Source organism: Dicentrarchus labrax, unplaced genomic scaffold (genome assembly GCF_905237075.1).
Source record: "Dicentrarchus labrax unplaced genomic scaffold, dlabrax2021, whole genome shotgun sequence".
In the NCBI taxonomy this organism is placed as follows: domain Eukaryota; kingdom Metazoa; phylum Chordata; class Actinopteri; family Moronidae; genus Dicentrarchus; species Dicentrarchus labrax.
Window position 1 is genome coordinate 11,046,675 of NW_026136713.1, and position 20,034 is coordinate 11,066,708.

Here is a 20,034-nt window from a genome sequence, read left to right on the forward strand (position 1 = left end):
TCCTACTTTGTTCTATTTCTATGCTCAGTATCTCTCCGTGTCTCTCTTTATCTTTACCGGTATCTATGCATCAGTGATCATTTAGGAAATAGATAACATTAGGCATGCCTCTGGAGCCAGTCTGGCTGGTTTAATATCAGTCATATGTCTGATCTGCCTCTGATATTCTGCTCATGTAGCTTTGATAAAACACCAGTGCCTTGCAAGTCAAGTAGGAAAATCCATCACACTTGTCAGCAGAGAGCAGCGTCAAAAGATTTGTTATAAACATGAATTTGTTGCAGAGACTGAGTTACACGCTTAAGAATAAGCTCTTGAACTGCTGGCTGATGTTGGCATCGAAGAAGACGCATTTAGACAAAGAAGATATATAATTAAATATTTCGGTTTGTCAGTGTTGTAGTAAATTCAAAGCGGACGGTCAAATAGCCAATAGAAGCACTTTGCCGCAAATCAGTGGCCATGGGATTTGACTGCAACAACGAACAATAATTAGCAAGAAAGAATCCACGCAGACATACTGATTACCAATCAAACAGCCAACTCGCAGTCACAGATTACGGCTCACTCGAATGCCAGTCTAGTCCAAAGCCAGTAATTGCAGCTTCCAATATTGATGAGGTGTCTCTCTGGTCACCACACACACACACACACACACACACACACACACACACACACACACACACACACACTGACAGCAGCAGTCCTTTGTCTCCGGTCTAACAAGCTCATCTAACTCTGGCTGAGTGGCCTCAGGCTGGAGCAGCCTGGAGTTCTCCCATTCGGCCTTGAATAGAACAAACAGGTAGCAATGCTGCAGCACGCCGCTCGATAGCCTAAACACAAGGACACCAAACGGATTTTAACACTGCAAGCGCCATTCAACCAGAGTACCCAGGTGTAAATGGGCTGTTCTGAACTAAGCTCAGAAGGATTTCAAGGTCCCAATTTCACAAAATGCTGGAGGCAGCAGCTGAGATAATGACTCCTGTTCACACTCTAGCTACACATTAGTGCCAAAAAACATTTATTTAACGTCAAAATGTTTACAGGTGTAATTTGATGTAACCGAGCTCAGTCAGACACCACCGAAGCTGGCTAGTTAAGAAACCCCTTGACTCTGTGTTGTGTTGTGTTGTGTTGTGTTGTGTTGAGTTGAGTGGAGGAATGATGTCAGTCTAACAAGACTAAGAGTCTATAGCCCATCTGGCGGCTCTAAATGCTAACACATCTAAATTAGCATTTGCTAATTTGGACTAACCACAAATATCAGAATCAAAGTCAGGTATCCAATAGCTGTTGAGTTTAAAAAAATAACTTGACTAAGGAGCTGTCTGAAACCCAAATATTTTTTAATTTTGAACTGTCAATGTCACACAATCGCCAGCAGCTTCTAATCTGTCTGTCTGTGTCTCCCTACAGATGAGGACCAGGAGACATCGGGGGATTTTGGCAGTGGCGGGGCAGTCATTCTCCTCGATGACCAGGAGGAGGAGCCATCACAGAGCGGACGGAGCCGGCAGAAGAAGAGACGGGGCCGGATTCACCCCAGAGGAGCCATTGAGGACGATGAGGACGAGGAAGATGATAAGGATGACGAGATCGGCTACGTTTGGTAGCTCCACTCCATTTTAATCTGCCATCAGCCGACCAGGAAACTCCGTTAACTCAGCTCAGATCTGAAGCCATTCCAATGTCTCCTCCTCCAGTTACCGTGGCAGCAGTCCATTTTTTTTGGCTCCTGAACTTGCTCTTCTAATCCCTGTCCCTTATCCATATCTCTCTCTTCAGTGAACCTCATCTGACCTCTTCCTTTTCAAGTGTTTCGCTCTTTCCTCAGACAGAAAACAGAGAGCCTATTAGATTTCACCAACAACTGTCGAGACCCTGTCAGATATCTGCTCAAGCTGTCCACTTTCTGCTTCTGCCTTCCCCCCAACTTGCAATCTTTAACCTCTTCTAACATGGACTCACTTCTCTATTTTCTCTATCACTCCCTCTATCTCCTCCTTTCCGTCGTTCTGTCCCTCTCTCCTATCTCTGTATGTCCATGTCAGAGCCTCTGGTAAGTCTGTGAGCCCAGATACATTAGCTGATGTACTGGATGTAAATATGTTTCCTCCAGGAAGGCCAGATTGTGGATTATCTTCCCTGTACCTCCATCAGCGATTCATTTTCATGTTCTGTGTTCCACCGTTGGGCTCCTTCCAGTGTTCAAAGATGTTTCCACAACACGGTCCCAGGCTCTGAGATGCTCCCCCTCTCTCTGTTATTTTATGGAGGATTGTAAATTATTTAAACGTTGATCTTGAATGTCCCAGAAAGCCCAGGAAGCAATGAGATTAATGATGTATTGTCGTTGTTGTTGCATGTTTCTCATCGTGTTTCTGTAAAAGAGAGATTAACCTGGCCAGGTCTAGCTCTATGCATCTCAAACAGAAAGTGATGCCTATTTGGCTGCTACAATACTTTGTTGCTATGTTGATGCTGTCTAGTGTCTTTTTGGTTCTTCTCCCAATCTCAGGAGGTAGGAAGTTGCATTGCAGAGCGATAGCAGTGTAGAAAAGCGAACTGCAATGCCTACAGTCCAAATCTGTGGTGTCTCAACCAGCTATGCTTTTACTAATTGGTCAGTAGGGCTGCTGAGACTGTGCAAGGACACTAGAGGAAGAAGCTGCTCCTGAGCTGGGAGGACATATGAAGTCGGGCGTGCAGAGAAGAGGCTCTGTTCTGCCTCCCAACATTGGATATGTTCAGTGATTTAAAATTGAAATCTCACCATGTCAACTAAGTGAATTTTTATTTGTAACTTTGAAAATTTAAGTAAAGTGGCACTTTGGGTGTCTTTTGAACCTTACAGGTCTGTGTCCATGTGTCTGTTGTTCTCCTGATGTACCATTTCCAGCACAAGCCTCACATTTCATCTTAATTCACCAAATCATGATGAAATAAATACACATTTCTTTCCTCACTGTGAAACCTCAAACACATTTATGTGAGTTTCTCATGCTTTTTGGTTTTATTTTTTCTGAAGCTCAGATTTCTCTGCAGTAGAACAATCGAAGTCCTCCATCAATTCTGACCTTTTCCAACCTTGAGAACGCAGCCTCCCCTGTTAGAAGCAGACATAAATGGTAGCAGCAGAAAATACTCTTATCACTTGCCTCTGAGAGAGGAGAATCACAAAGCCGACAGTGCCCAGAAGAACATAAAAGCTTAATGAGTGTTTTTGTAATATCACTGGCTAATGGGACAGCTGACCCCACTGGCATGAAACAGCCCGCTCAGCACTTTGAAAACACATTGTACCAACAATCGGAGGCTAAAAGGACAACCAAATCTTCTGGCTTGAAACAGCAAATTCAGCAGTTCACAACACACTGTCATACCCAATAGACAATGGGCTTAACTATGTGCATCAAATTATGCCAGAAGCTGTGGAGGGTGTATAATCACCCGGTTCTGGGACCCTGGCTACCACAGCTTCTTCTGTCATAACAAAAAAAAAAAACTGAAAAATTACTGAGACAATGTCCCATTCATTCATCTTTCATCACATGCATAGTCTGCAGCTTTTTTTCTGAATTATATCCACCTTATTTCTTATCTTGTGTGAATTATGGGCCTGACTTCCAGCTATTCCTTTCACTAAAGCTGCGATTGCTAGAGTAAGCAGTATGATACAGGTGTTGTTTTTAAATGGGAAGCCACCACCAGCAAACGGCTAACTTGGCTTAGAGCCCAAACCTACCAAAACCTCTGAAGATAAAATTAATACTATCTAATTAATAATAATTATCCATCTCCTCTATTTAGCCATGACAGCATTTTCCCATTTCCAGTCTTTGTGCTGACCATTGGCCAGTAGCTTCATATTTAACATACAGACATGAGCTTGCTGTCAATCATCTAACTTGTGGCAAGAAAGAAAATTGCCACAAATTTTTGTGGCATTTCTAAAAATGTCCAACATTTTCTTTAAAAGGGATAATTGATCAGATCTGTGGCTTTTGTTAAGCCTTATCAAAGAAAGGGAGACCTGAGAAGTGGCCTTGGATAGCAGTAGCACACACAGACTAACTTAGCTCAACATTAGCCAAATTATGTGGTGACAAGTGAATTTCAGGCACTGACTTGGCTCTATGTATGCTTTGAGAAAGACAAGGTTTTGTTCCACCTCTCTTAATAAAACGGTCTGGCTATATACAGCCATAAATACATCACTTCACTGTTGCAACAGAATCAATAAAGTAGCTAAATATGCTACTGTACATTATACTAAGGCCACTTCTTCAGGTCATCCTCCCTATCTTTGGTTAAAGAAGGCGTGACAGACTGTGTTCCCACATCATTTATTTCTCCATATTTCTGCTAGTTCAGTGAAAGACTTATAATTCATGTAAGGGATCATGGGGCTGAGAATGAGGTGCATATATTCAAATTCACATATTTTTAATGGCAGTTTATTTTTCCTCCTAACTTCAGTCACCACAAGGCACATCTATTACGCACCAGCACTCTCACATGCATGCTTTATTGTTTCTATTTCCCTCCACTCTCCAACTCACTCTCCTGGAGTGAGTTCCATCTTCATCTCAGTGAGGGAGATGCGTGGTTGTGTTTTATCCTCAGGGCACTTTGTTACTCCGTTTCATTTTTCTGGCTGCTATTTTATTATCCACAGATGGTTTCCCTGTCAGGTGGCTCCTCCCATCGGCCCGGGGTCTCCATGGAGACTGGTGATTGGCTTCGAGTGTGGGGGTTTACGCAGTTGGTGGTCTTTATTCGGACAAAAGGGTGCGCGACTTGGTGAAGTGTGCCTTTTAAAGTGAGATGTTTGCTCTTAATGATTAGTGTGGCCCATGACAAAGTGCATAAAAGATAGAAGATGTGCAGGTTTTCACATACAATGAATTTGCCTTGGTAAATTGGTGCATTACAATAAACAAAGAAAAATATAAAGATAAATATAGAGATAATGGATAGATAGATAGATAAAAAGAAAGAACAATAAATACAAATATAAAAAGAGAGACAATATTTACAGACAATAAAACTGTTATTTAAATAAATTAATAAGGAGCCATACAGTTGCAGGAACATGCAAAATACTGTTTACGGAATGTGCAAATTAGCAGTGTGACATATAATAATATTAACCAATAAGATAAAAACCAAACAAAGTGCATTAATGTAACAAATAGATTCAGGGTGCGTGGTGGGTTTAAGAGTCAGTGTCAGTGGGGGTCCTGGGACTTGTTGATCAATTGCAGATGGGAAATAACTGTTCTTGTGGCGGGAGGTCTTGGTTCTGTGCAGCCTCCTGCCAGAGGGAAGTGTGTCAAAGAGTTTGTGTCTGGGGTGGGAGGGGTCAGCCACAATCTTACCTGCACACCTCAGGGTCCTGGAGGCGTACAGGTCCTGGAGGGATGGCAGATTGCAGCCGATCACCTTCTCAGAGGAGCAAATGATACGCTGCAGTCTGCTCTTGTCCTTGGCAGTGGCAGCACCGTACCAGATGGTGATGGAGGAGGTGAGGATGGACTCAGTGATGGTGATGTAGAAGCACCATCATCGTCTTTGGCAGGCTGAATTGCTCAGCTACCACAGGAAGTACATCCTCTGTTGTGCCTTGTTGGTGAGGTCCTGGGTTATGATGGTATCCATCATAACGTTTACTGCTTCATCTACAGACCTGTTGGCTTTGCAGGCGATCTGCACAGGGTCCAGGGGTGGGTCGGTTATGGTTTTGAGGTGGGATGATTTTCACATCAACATTACCATTTATTTGGAGTATCCACCTGACAAATCTCCTATATTCACTCTCCTATTAACTCCACTATTTTTTAAGGCAAATATTTGGTTCTTTAGATACTAAATACTCTACTTTGTTTACCATATAGTCATTAGCCTATCTAGAGCCAGTGCTTGGTTTGTCCCTTCTGGACTACTGTAGAAACATGGCCGTTTGACACGGCAGACTTCATGGAAGATAACCATAGATAAAAACGTCTTATTCTAAGGTAACACAATAATTCCAATATTCAGGTGATTATACAGTAATGAAAACATACCTATGAATATCACATTTAATTTCTGCCAATAGATCCTGCTAGACACTGGACTTTTAAATAAAAAGACCAGGCTGCAAATGGAGTTTGCTCACATGTTCATTTAGCATACTCTGTAACTGAGCCATGTGTCAAGATAGCCACTTTAGCAGGTGAAAAGTCCAAGTGGCTCTCCAAAGTCCTCAGGGTCCAGACAGCTGCTGGCTCTTCCAGGTAGTTTTCATTCTAGCTGTGTGATCAAGAACCGGTTAGACCCGCTACCACAGGAGAGTACAATTAACTACCTGACAGAATAGAAATCCAGCAGTGCTCCAGGGCCCAAGGACCAGCTTTGAGGATCACTGGTCTAAAGCCTGCCTATGTAATTGGCAGAGACATTGTAATAAGCAGGGATCATCTCTCTCTAATCTGTCACAGCCCACCACTTCCACTCATACTCTCTTTCATGCTTAGCTGCCACTGCACCATCCAGCTTGCAGAGCGTCTGAATGGATCAGACCCCCTCATGCCCCCCGGTGGAGGTTTCTTGGATCATTCGCTTCAATGTGGTAACCAACAACACTATTCCAAATTTGCAAATTCAGGGAGAGATTATACCGTTCTCGTTAATACTCTGCCAGTGAGGTCCCTCTGCTAGCACTAAATTGCTGGGTGTAGCCCTCTGCTAAATAAATTAAACAAAAAACTACTCATAAACGGTTCCAGTGGCTTCACTCCTAGCAACAGTGATAAATTAAATTGGAACTTTCAGGTGAGCAGTCAGGCGAGACCGAACCACATTAAAAGGAGTGTCACATTACTCTCACACCAATAAATGTATTTACCTATTTGGCTTTTCTAATTAATTTCTTTTCTTTATCTGATTGTTGCTACTGTATGTTTCAAAGCCAACTTCACCTTGTCCACCAGGAGCCCTAATGCTGTTGCCACTGTGTTTCTTCCTGAAACAAATCCATTATTTTTCCTGGAACACAAATGTGACTTGAATTTCTAAAGACAGTGTGTGACACCAGTGCCCCCTGGTGGTCTAGTCCCTCTTTGAGTAGAAGACCAGTTCACGCTGCAGAAGGTTACATATGGTTTTGAATGAAAAATGGTGCTCTGAGGGGTGCCCTGGTGGCTTAAGGGGTTTAAGGCACTGACCATATAATTGGAGTTCCCCTGGTATGAGTCTGAGTCTGGCTGTGGACATTTTTTTGCATTTCATTCACCATTTTCCTCTCTCCCTCCCCTTCTGGTCAACTCTCGAATAAAAGTGTACATACAATCTAGATGGAAAAACTTTAATAGCAACATTTTATTCATTGTCTCTATCATCATTGTAAAATGTAATTTTTTTTGTAAATATCTATTTACAATTGCATAAATGTAGTGGTTAACATGGACACATGATCGAAGCATAGGAGTGATAGTTTGCATAAGGAAGGCACTTTAAGATGACAAAAGACATCAACATGGTCCCACGTTTCTTTGTGTTTCATACAGATTTTTTCCCATAGAATCAGAGGTTTGGAAAGGAAGACCTCCTTGTCTTGATTTTGTATTAACGCTTTGGGGTATGGCTGTGACATAAAGGCACTGGATTCAAATGTTTACATAATGTTTGCTCCTCTTCAGGGCAACCTCATGCTTATCCGTTTATGGTAAATAACAAGCAGATTAGACCTCTGCACTGGCAACAGCATCACTGTATACGTTTTTAGAGGCTGAATAGCTCCACGTCGGTCAGATGGAGCTCAGAGCTGCTCGGTGTTTCCTTTCACCAGCGATTACTCTGAGCAGCAACTTCCAGATCCATGATTCGGGGTAGACGACCACTTGCGCCGCCTTCCAGATAGCCAGGCTTCACTGCGGGTGTATCTGAGAGCCTCCTCTTGCTCTTGTTCAAGTCTAGATAGGAAGATAAATAACTTAATCATTTTCACAAGAGGAGGCAAGTGCCACCTACCACGTTACCAGATGGAGAAGAAGAACTGAGTCCAATCTATAGGACGTAAGATTCTCACCTGAGATTGCCAATAACATCTTGCGTCTGGCTCCAAAGGTGGAGACACCCACTTCCTTCAGATCTTCATCAGACAGAGTGAGGAATGTCTGGTAGTCAATCTGGATGAGCACAGACAGCAGTTGCATCATGATGCTCATTCATAATGCAGAACAGTTTTGGCTGGGGGGATGAGAGTGTGTGAGCTAGTTTGTTTGTGTGTATCTGTGTTCCTCTGCAGCAAGTTCTCCCACGCAGCCAACCCAACTTAATACCAGGGTATTGCAAATGTTTGCACACAGAAAAAGGATTCATTGCAAGAATCTGCATATGTTTACCTCTTGTTGTTCAAACACATCGATGTATTTAATTAGGCCGAGTTGACTGAGCAGCTCAAGCAGGTCGTCTGTCATTTGGGGTGAGGGGCTCCGCTGGCTGCAGGTTGACGCCCTCCTCGATGAGCACACACCTTCAAAGTAGCTGCTGCTGCTCGAGAAGCTCTCCACTAGACATCAGAGGAAAAGGTGACAAAGTGGCAGAGATTAAGTGGCCCGCTTTGTTTTGTCGAGCTTAAAAAACAGACGAGTCAGACTTACAGGGTTTGTCATTTCTGCTCCTATTCACTGAGGGTGCAAATGCAGGGAAGGAGGAGGTGGATGAGGAGAAAGTACATGGCGGTGAGGAAGGGGAGGAGGAGGAAGAGGAGGATGAGGAGGAGGAAGAGACAGGCATAGATGACGATGTGGATGCCCGTCTGTCCCTCCAGTTCTCAGAGTTGCTCCCATTATACACCTTCCCTGTCTGAGCAGTCCATGACTAGTAAGAGAAACAGAGACATTGTGAGGATATTTAAAATGAACTAGTGTTTCTTTGATCTGCAAACAGTTCACATTAGCAGCTTGTACTTCTGTCACTCCCCCTCTTTCATCTCTCTTCTCTTTGTCAGTGCTAGAGGTCATGAGACAAACAGTTACAAGTGATCACAAATTCTCCTGTGTGCCGAAGGTTTCAGTGGACATAATGTGCATAGATCCAAAGATTTAATAAAGAAGGTGATTAATTATGTTTCTAGCTCATTTCCCCCTCTTGGCTGACCTGTGATAGCAGCCCTCTCTCACTGGAAATTATCAATGCAGTGGGCATAGTGTATGCTTCCTCCCAGCTGCCTGGATCTCATAAGAAAATTGAACACACCAAAGGAATGCCTCTTGCTCTTATTAACCTAAGTGAGTCTGCTTCTCCATCACTGGCTACTGAGCAGTCAGAGAGCAGCCGGTCAGGATCCTTTTTAAGAGAGGGAGATAAACTGAAACAGCTCAGGTAAACTGGTTGCTGAGTGTGTTGACTGAGGCGATAGTATCAGACCCCAGGTAATTGAGCGTACAAATTGGTAGTACTTACCACACAGTGAGATAAATGCCTTAAACTGTTAGAGGGCAATACCAATAAATGAGACTGTGTTGGTAGGGATGCAGTAGGGGTGCTTGTTTTACCGCAATGCAACAAAAAACTGCTTTGGCAGTTTAAAAGAATTAATAAAAGTTCAGCAAAAGTATATAATCAAGTCAGCTCAAATTAAAATTAACAATCAACCTGATCCATGGTAAATTGGAAGTTGATTTTATTTTAGTTTGTTAAAGCAGACATTGATTAGTTAGTTGTACCTGATGCTGGCTGTTAATGGTGCTTAGGTAGGGTTTGTAGCTGCGTCGGCTGATGTTGCGCAGCTCTTTGACCGCTTCAGCTGGCATGGACTTGGAGAAACCAAGGCCACTCCAGGTGTCTGTGGGCGTCCGGACCTCTGTGACCACAGGCTTCCTTTGCATGGCTGACATTACACATACAAACACACACAGAGGGTAAATATCAACATAAAAGCTGCATAAACAGATTTCTTAGTGGCAAGAAACACAACAAAGAAATATCACCTCATGTGTTAGCAAACATTTGCTGATTTACATGAGCGTATGCAGAGTGATATTAGCATTCATTTTAGATTTGTGCTCCTGTGCACTTGTTAAATGCAAATCCAGTCTTATAGCTGCTAAATGTTCGGTTCAGTTGATCAGCTAGTTACTTTATTTGCCTGCAGTTTAGTGGTGGGCAGGAAGCATACAATGATGAGAGCAGTGAGTGTTAAATAAAGTTACATAAAACCAAAACAATGAGCTAAAAAGACACTAACAAGATATGTTGTGCTAAGAGGAACAACAGATTCAAGTGGTAATTCTCTGTGAGTTTGTCATTGCGAGCGACACCTTTCACCAATACACAGTCAATTTGAACCATTGTTAATTTAGAAATATGGATTATAGCACATTGATGTAGCTGACAACAGGGCATATAGCCCCAGTCTGTCCATCATGAAAATGCATTGCAGGTTTTGCATGTCTCCTCTGATATTGTGAATTGGACAAGCTGGGTTCAGGTGTTAAATAATGATTCACAAACCGTGCTTCTTCTTGCCAGCATGTGGCAAACTTAATAAAACTCAAATTGCTGAGACAGATACACACACCGAAATGACAAACAGGTGACCCCGGGCCACTTTTGGCACTGGAACACGATCCATGCGTGAATGTGTGATAAAAACCGTAACAGCGATCCAAAGAGTACGATATCAATAGGATTATAAGTAGTGGGTTGTCATTAGTGTGCATATGTGTGTGTTTGTGTGAGTAAATGTCCCATTCATATACTGGCATATGGGTGTCTTAATGACTGTGAGGCAGATGGCCCATTCAAACTGCTAATTCATAATCCCATAAAGCAACACTGAGGGAATTTAGTACCATTTGGCTGCAGATCTTCCCAGTATCTCTCATTCTGCATGATGGATGAGGTGGTGTTTCCTCTCTCTCTCTGTGTGTGTGTGTGTGTGTGTGTGTGTGTGTGTGTGTGTGTGTGTGTGTGTGTGTGTGTGTGTGTGTGTGTACACGTGGGCATATCAGAGTGCACACTGTGTCTGGACGCATGTGTGTGTTGTCTGCATTGTGTATCTGCCCCATGTGAATTAAGTGGGAGTGCCTGTGCTACTCTATTATAACTTTGGCACAGTGCAGCCCATAAACAGGTCCCCTTCATCAGTTGTCTTGGCAGTGAGCAGCACTGAAATGGGCCCCCTCTATCAAGTCTCTGCCTCTTCTCAGGATATTAATGTGTTCTCTCCATAATGTGCTTGAATAAACTAAAAGGGCTACTTCATCCTAGATAATCATATGACATTAAATCATGTTCTAACAACATAAAGACCAAAACTTGTGCACTTTTACAGAAAACAAAATAATTCTGTTGATTTAGAGGAGCTGACTTATAGTACTTTTCCACTGTGTGTCCCATTCAGCTCCAGAAACAACAGCTTGGTTGTATATAAGTGGCTGTTTGACAAGCAAAACAACAATATGCAGTAAGATTTTTGGACCTAATTCTCCTGCCAAATGTGTTTTTAATATATATATTTATCTGCAGTATACAGCAACTTAAGATCAATAAAAAAAGAACTACTTGCTTAGCAGTGCCTTAATTGTTGCTGCAGAAGCCTGTGCAGAACTCCTGAAAACCACAGTAAGACAGGAAAAAATATTAAACATTTAGGAGCACTAACCTCTGGTCGCCAGCAGTTTCTTCTTTTCATAGTCATAATCCTACAAAGCACAAATAGGAAACAGAGTGGGTAAATAATGCATGAAATTGATTTTTTTTCTATGGTTACTGAGGACAGGCACTGGGAACCTAACACATCCTGCTGCTGTGGCAGTAAACATGTTAATCCTCTATGCAGTAACCTCTGAGAGTGGGAGATGACAAATTCGAAGGGAAGCAAACAACAAAAAACATCGATTCACAAAATTAAATGACACCGGGGTCAGGGATATGACAATAAATAGATAGAATAACATCACAAATAAAATATTCCTAGTGTTTTCTGTCTATCTGTAGCTTATTGTAAATATTCTGCTCTTTATCTCTCTCATACACCCGCCTCCTCTACTTGTAATTATCTCTAAAACATTACTTTTTACTATACTTTCAGTGTCAAGTCTTTCAGGGATTTAAAAAGACTTGATTGTCTTTCCACTGACATTTAGTTGTAGCCAAATAAGGTTGTCCATAGATGCAATGCATCATTTTTGTGGGGGCAAAAAAAGAGACCTACAATTCCTGTTTTTCCTCACCTCAGCCTTGGATGAGTCAGCGCGAACACCCTGAGCCGGCATCATGTCTCTCCTCAGGCTGTTCCTCCGCTCACTCCTCCCTCCCTCAATCTCTGCGTTCTGCAATCTGGCACATTCAGGAGACACACAGACACACACACACATACACACACACAGATCACACAGATAGAAAGGTGAAATTGTGATGGCTATGTGCAACATTTGAAAGCTTATGACTGAGCTCTTTTTCTCCCAGGAGCAACAGCAGCAATACTATAGGAGGATATCAAAGACAGTGTCATGATGCTGTATAATTATGGATCGCACAGTATTACTAAGGGTTTTTTTATCCAGAACCACAGAAACCACAACAGGACTCAGCAAAATGCAAAATATAGATTAAGTCGACAAGCTGTCTGTTCTCTAACTTGGTTTTCTGTTGTTGTTGTAGATTCTTGACAGATCTGGCACATGCAGGTGTGTGTTTGTATTAATCACACTGTAGGGGGCAAAAATCTGCTCCTGGTCAGTGTGAGGACTCATTTTTCATCTGGGGACAAAACCTTGGTCCCCACAAGGTCAACGATATATGCTGTGGTTATGACTTACACTTCATCAGGGCATTAATGTAGGCCAGTGCAGTGCCCTCACAGGAGACAAAAACAAGTGTTTGTGTCTGTGAATGCTCACCTGTATGTTAGCGCCTGCCCTGTTGAATGCCGTCTGCCCTGGACAAAAACCTTGGTAATTTCAGGACCCTGGAGACTCCCCCTGCGACCCATGAATCCCACCCTGCTGACGCTGCTGACTGCATCACACATCTCAGATGATGACATCATCACAACCTTAGAGCTCTCATCGTCCGATTGGCCAGACAGGTCCTCATTTTCTAGGATCTGAATAAGAGGAGATAATTCAGTGCTTGGTTTTGTTTTCTATTGATCTGTCAAGAAGGATTTGTTTTGTACTTAGCAGTTTGACCATAAACGTTGACAAACCTTCTCCAGTGGCCGGCTGTCTGCTCCCTTCAGTCCTGTCCTCCCCTCGTCAGCGGGAGGGGTGAGACCTGGTGGAGGGGAGGGACGGGGCTTGGTACCATTCAGCACCTCTGGAGTGAGACCAGGAAAAGAGCCTGAAATCATGACAGTGAGTAAAAGATCAGATTAGTTTATACTACTGAATAAAACAGGAAAACATAAATACATACACATTTCTCCTTCACCAGAAAACCCTGAAACAAAAACACTGAAGCCACCAGATAATATGTACGTAACATACATGCAGCATTGGGTGTGAAGCAGAAGTTACATATTCTTGTTTTTCCCTTTTTAGAGTTCTAAACACAGAAACACTCTTCAATGGATAAATATATATAAATGTGTGTGCATGCTCACCCTGCTCAGAGAGACGAAGCTGCTGCAGCAACATGTTGAGCCAGTAGCTAGTCAGCCCGCTGCCAGCTAACATGGGGTCAGGGGTCATCTCGGTTACCTTGGCAGTCTCACAGGAATCCAACCCGAGAAGCAGACAGCGGGCCTCATAAAGACAGGAGATGTTCCTTTCCAGACCTTTCACCACCACTGACTGATAAATATACACCAATACAGATTTTACATCAGTATTCTAAGCACGACAGCATGTGAGACGACAGGGCAGAGCAGTCTTTCATCCAAAATGTAAGTGAACATTCAAAAAATACTTCAATAGACATTTCTTATTTAATCCAGTACACATGAAATAAGCAATCGCAACACTCTACAGCATAGTCCTAGATTGAAAGTGAATTGAAACAGATGGAACTGGTAGCCGACAAAACAACACAATTACCGTTTATTCCTCAGATGGGAGCGATTCTAACAATAACAAAGCAGCAAAGCTACATTGATAACGTTGTACCTTGCTGGTCTGTTTTACTTTGGGCTTGACACTAATGAAGACTCCCAGGTTTTGCATCATCTGAGCCAGCTTACAAGGATCTGCCTCCCCATCCTCACGCATGTCAAACATCAAACACACAGGCAGACAGTCCTAGATGTGCACACAAAGACACATATCACACAGAATGTAAAATAACAACAGATAAAGAAATCTTTTTTGTTGTTACAGCAGCAAAGGAAGATACACAGATCACACAGTAACACAAGAAGCATTAATGAAAAAGAAAAAAAAAAAAAACCTCTCAGGATAATACCTGAACAAAAACAACAACACCACACTTTACCATGAGCTGCTGCCGAGCCAGACACACTCCGTCAGGGTTGCCCTGGATCAGCAGGGAGGGAGGGCTCTGAGGAGCACTGAGGTCTGGTAAGATGATCTGGGTCTGGGTCTGGTGCATGACACTCAGGAAGTGAGCTCCGTTCTGCCCCAACAGGAAGACATGCTGCTGGGAGGTGACATCCAGCTGGCTGCTCACTATACCGCCTGTGACCTCTGACCCCAGCAGCAGGTCCATCAGGATGCAGGTCGCCTTCTGACATGATATTATGTGATATACGTTAATTAGAATGTATTCTAATATGTATGAACTGGATTAAAGGACCATTGTGTAGGATTTTGTGACATCTAGTGGTGTATTTGCAGATAGCAACTTCATCCAAAAACTACAGTTGCCACTAAACTCGCATAAAAAACGCCTCCTTGGAAGGCGACACACACCTCTGTAGATATAAACGGCTTATTGTAAGGTGACGAAAACAATGTAATGTAACATTCAAGTTAATATACAAAAATGAAAACATCGTTATGATATTCCATTTCTTCCAAAGAAGCCCCCTAAATGTTTCACACTGGACCTTTAAATTCCTCCCTGAAATGTTGGACACTAACCTTGACAGCAGCTGCATTTCCCTGCAGGCCCCAGACGGTGCAGCAGCTTTCATAGAAGGTGGGTTGTGCCTGAGGGTGGGGAGGCACTGCCCTGAAGCTCACACTGACCCCCAAAGTCTGCACTACCTGCTGGATGAGTGGGGAGCCTGCATCTGGCAGAGTCTGGGGCACCATACTGACAGGGAGGTCAAAGGTCAAGGACAACGGCTGCAGGTCCTAAATCGAGGAAGATTAGATGTAAAACAATGGACAGAGTGTGATGGAGAGCCGCGGGGCAAATATAGAGATGTGACGAAGAAAGACAGACAGCAGCTTTTTGACAAATATACCTGTCTTCTTTATGTCAGCCATTCTATTAATCATTCTATTGATCGCTTTGTTTTGACAGGAGGGAAGAAATTGAGTTTTGAGACAAAAAAAAAAATCTATCCTGGGTAGTCTCAGTTCAGATTGACCACTTACTCTTATCCTCCTCCTGGCTGCCTCCACTCCTTCTATGGGCCCAGCAATGGAGACCTGGTAAAAGTTGAAAAAAGAAATGTTTTTTTTAAATAAGGTTGATTTCAGTTCCGTGATTATCAACATAACTGCCTTGATTAGTGTTACCTGGTTGCTTTTCTCTCCTGTAGCGTTGTGGCGATTGGAGTCGGGGAAGTGGATGTGACAGGATGTTACCTCCATCACCTTTTTGATGTTTCCACCACCTTTCCCAATCACGTGGGAGTGCTCTGTATAGGCCACGTCCATCTTTAGAGTCACCTTGTTCACCTGGATTTTATAGAAACAGTGGTGTCATTTGTGAAGATTACTTTTCAATACTTAGATGCCATCAGATGTCCATGAAGGCAGATTCAACATAAAAAGTCTCTCTCTCCTACAAGTTAAACTTTAATATCTTCCAATAAATTTAAAGGGAAGTAGTGGCAAAGCAGAAAACATGTAAAAACAGGTCTTCATCTATTTATTCTTGACATAATTGTTCAGAAAAATTGTGAAAATACAGTCCGTACCCTGGTTTCCAACACCTCTAGTATCTTCTTTTTGGCTTCCAAAACATTGTCTTTCTTCCCTTCCACCTTCACATGTGGATCTAGATGGAAATATGAGTTAAGTTTAAATGATATACATATGAGTATGTTACAGTAAATGTGTAATGGTAAATCAATTTGTGGAAACATGCAACAGGAAGGAGATGAAACACAGAGCAGTGACAGGGTGTGACTGAAATATCAAGAATTTGTCACCTTTCTTTGACTTGGCTCCAATCTTCAGCTTGGATGGCCACTTCACCTGAGTGTCAGTTTCTCTCATCACCTGTGGAGGCACAAACAATAGGAAAGGGTGAGAAATAAAGACAGAGCTGTCATTGTATGCCACCTAAAGACACACATACAACCAGAACACACACATAAAAACATCCAAAAACACACAGATCTCTTCGATCTAAGAATACAAAGCCTCATTTGCATTTGAAAGACTGCAATTATCACCTCCATAAAACCAGTAATCATTAGATGCAGAGTATGGAACAAATCTTTAAATGGTGGCAGGGATGCTCTTGCTGATCTGTAAACTACATTTAAACGGGAGACTTCATGCACTGATGATTATCTGTGGCTTTCACTGAGGAGAGCTGCTAAATTCTCTTTTTCTTTTTCAGATTTTGGTTCATGAAGTAAATGTTTCCCAGTATGGGGTTCTACTTACTCTCTCAAAAAACTCCTCTCCTGTCTCACCATCTCCATGCTTTGGAGCTGAAAGACACATAGCAAGCAAACATAAAGAACAGATAAAGATAAGCACACATTTTAGAATTCCTACAGTGTGATTTATCACGTTTTGTTGGTCAGCAGGACAATATTCCTCTGTTTATAGCACAAGTGTTCAATATCAAGCATGTGTGTAGAGTCAACATTTGAATGTTGACTTGGCTGAAATTTGCCAAGCAACTGGAACAAGAGATTGCCGGGAACATAAACAATTTTAAAAGGCCATCGCTCCGCAGTGACATTTACAGGGTACGGGGGGGGACTCAGGAACGCCTTCAACCCCCCTCATCACTACGGGTTACGCTGGCCAGAGCTGAGGAATGGGAAGAGAACAGTATGGGGCGGAGAGAGAAGGTGGTGGTTGGGGGGGGCAACCACAAATTAGCCTAGAGACAGCTAATCACATCAATGGCATTTGCTGACGCAAAGACCTCCCACTTGACCAAAAAATTAAATAACAACTGCAAAATCAAGATGGAATGTGTGAAGAAGAAAAAAGCAGAGCACTCCTCAGAGTGAAGCCTCAATTGCAGTCTGACAGATTATCACCTAAAGGGATGAGATACAATATTTACTGCCTGACTGAAGGATGCTCAAACAGCTGCAAAAGCCCAGTCCCTCCTGCACCCACAATAAAACAACACACAGTTATCAGGGTTCAAGCTTTCCCATCAAGAGTCTGTGTAAGGACAGACAACAGACGAACATCAGCCTCTCTCTGCAGCTGGAGCACAGTGTCAGAAAGAATTTCCCCAATAACACAGGGGAGGCATTTGTCATAATCCTGCCAGGCAGCGATAACTAATAGTGGCAGCTACCTCTGCTTCCAAGATAGGAATGATAATAGCAAAAAAGACTTGTGAATGCATAAGCCATTGCAGCTCATAAATCATGATGATACAGCAACAGGAGTTTAGTGGATACTGATGGTGACAACAAGGGCGCAGCCAGTTGAAGGCCTTGACAGACCCACTGGGGTTAGGTAGATGACAGAGGCTTGTGAGGAGGAGCACACAGGGAGGCCATGATGGGCATCAAAAACAGAATCGGCAGATAGTCGAGTTCAGGTGAATGATATTTAACAGCTCAGCTCACTCACCATACAACATGTTCTCCAGCTTCTTCCTGTCGATCCTGAACCTCTCTTCCACCCACTCCGGGTCCAAAGTCTGCCCTCTTGTGTTTTCCTGCCCGGGCCCCCCTTCCTCCTCCTCCTCATCCTCTTTTTCCTCTCTGTCACGCTGGGCCTCGCTGGGCTCAGGCTTTGCTGCTGAGCCGGGTTCTACACTAGTTTCCAAGTCAGGCTGCTGGGGTGCTATGGTGGCCGGGACCGGAGAGCTCTCCTCGGTGGTGGTGGTGGCCATAGCAAGACTGAGCCCTCGTCAGTGTTTGTGAGTGTGTGAGGATGTGTGCATGTGTGTGACCAAGGAGACCGGCAGGGAGAGAGAAAGGGGGAGAGAGGGGCAAGAAACACCCCCCTGTGCCTTTTCTTTAAATCCCCCGCCCCCTTCACTTAATTTAGTACACAAATTCAACTCTCTCTCTCTCTCTCTCTCTCTCTCTCTCTCTCTCTCTCTCTCTCTCTCTCTCTTTCTCCCCCTTCAAGCTGTTTGAGGTTTGAAGGATTTGCTGCTATGGCCTTGGATTGCACAGATGTATAGAGAGTCATTTCTTTACTACAACACAGGTCATGTTTTCTCTATCTGAAGGGCTACAGGCAGACAAACAAAATCTTTGCCTGAGGCTCACTCTGCTTTGTACAAATCCTCAGTAATCCTCAGTTCCACGTCCACAGATTGTGTGAATGTAGATGGTCAAGGCCTTTGATATGACAAAGATACACATCGCAACCCCCCCCCCACACACACACACACACACAAACACACATCCTGGAAACCATCCTCACACCAGCACACACAGCTAACAAAACAAACGGGGCATCCAGTTGGGTTCCGACGCACGTCCATCGATGTCTGCCCTCCCTCCCCTTCCTCTGAATGAGAAGTACGAGGGCTTGAGATTCCAGAGGTCAGGGTGAAGGGAGTGGAGGGGTGTATCGCAGCAGTGAGCGTGCGGTGTTTGTGTGAAGGGGGGAGCTTGCAACAATACTTGGGATAAAAAACCCTCCAATCAGTGGAGGAAGAAGTGCTCAACTTAAACTTAGTTAAAAGTGACATTGGAAAAATACCCTTTCACAAGTAGAAGTCTTCCATTATTAGCAAAACATACTTAAGGTACTCAAAGTTAAGGTACTTAACATGCGGAAAAAATTGTTGTGAGCTTATCAATGGGGGAAAATTAAGAGGAGCTAGCAAGAAAAAACATTAAAAAGGGTATTTGTTTTTTTGGAGTTTTCTCTAATCTGTGAAGTATTTGATCATTTTTCCTCTTTGGGCCTCGACTTTAAAGAGGAAATTGCTCCAGAGTAACAGCTAACAAGTCTGATATCTGCACACTGTCAATTACTGCTGGGCTATTTATTAATTTACAACATAAGCGAGAGTGTGTGGGAGTTTTCTTTTTTCTATTCAAAATGTATTCAAATGTGCAGATACTTAGGCATCTGAAACATGAGGAAACACTGCTTTTCAGTTATAGTTCACAAGCTAAAACGGTTTGGAAACACTGGTTTAGTCTTTAGTCTAACAATGCATTGTATTTTTTGTAAAAAAAAAACAAAAAACTAGTAATAGCTAGTAGCAAAGAGAAAAAGTAGCATAGTATCTCAAAGATGTACTTAAAGATCCCCTCCAGACATGCAATAAGACAAATTGTCTGCTTGGAACAGACAATTTATTTCACAAAAAAATATAATTTCCACTTTAAAAACCTAAAAGGGTAATCTATTCCTTTTAAGTCATTATAAATATGCAAATTATGTTATTTCTAAAGTTTTCCTGCTGGACACAAGATGTCTCCTACTTCACTGTAAAGTCCATTCTCAGTGTACATGCACTGGTGGCTTCAAGTTTCTGCATCACACTTTGATGTTGCATACTGGATCAGAATTGACTTCCAAACTACTTGTAATTTCACAAATCATGCTTGTTGGCCCCGACCATTAAAATCAGCTTTTCAATGAGCACAGAGAGACTTTCCACTTTTAGCAGCTACATACAAACATGTAGTGTCAAAATCTGCACATCATTCTGCACAGTGAAGCTCAAACAACTGCAGGAACAAAAAGAAAAACATCTTTGAGTGGAAGGGGACACTAAAGTGCTTGA

At 42.8% G+C, this 20,034-nt stretch overlaps 2 protein-coding genes across 5 annotated transcripts in view; one reads left to right on the plus strand and one right to left on the minus strand.

The window, feature by feature from the left end:
• The window catches only part of LOC127374915 (testican-1-like), a 100,370-nt gene extending 97,513 nt beyond the window's left edge, over positions 1-2,857 (plus strand). For all 3 annotated transcript variants that reach the window (XM_051420613.1, XM_051420611.1, XM_051420612.1), the window contains one exon: positions 1,423-2,857. In XM_051420613.1, the coding sequence (XP_051276573.1) occupies positions 1,423-1,619 (197 nt within the window). In that variant the 3' untranslated portion in view covers positions 1,620-2,857. The remainder of the gene's footprint in view (positions 1-1,422) is intronic.
• A 4,483-nt stretch (positions 2,858-7,340) lies between these two features.
• On the minus strand, positions 7,341-18,633 carry bicc2 (bicaudal C homolog 2). Of its 2 annotated transcripts, XM_051418918.1 has the most exons (19): positions 17,907-18,629; positions 16,746-16,792; positions 16,283-16,352; positions 16,049-16,128; positions 15,645-15,806; positions 15,501-15,554; positions 15,039-15,254; positions 14,431-14,682; positions 14,106-14,237; positions 13,604-13,793; positions 13,208-13,341; positions 12,900-13,105; positions 12,231-12,336; positions 11,660-11,699; positions 9,720-9,883; positions 8,652-8,871; positions 8,394-8,560; positions 8,078-8,177; positions 7,341-7,961 (listed from the first exon to the last, which is right to left on the minus strand). In XM_051418918.1, exons 1-19 carry the CDS (start codon positions 18,169-18,171, stop codon positions 7,831-7,833), a joined length of 2,736 nt encoding a protein of 911 aa, XP_051274878.1. In that variant the 5' UTR covers positions 18,172-18,629; the 3' UTR covers positions 7,341-7,830. The 2 variants fall into 2 exon arrangements, with proteins under 2 accessions (XP_051274878.1, XP_051274879.1); XM_051418919.1 differs by lacking the exon at positions 7,341-7,961 and having other exon boundaries at positions 8,154-8,238; positions 17,907-18,633.
• Positions 18,634-20,034: the final 1,401 nt, after the last annotated feature.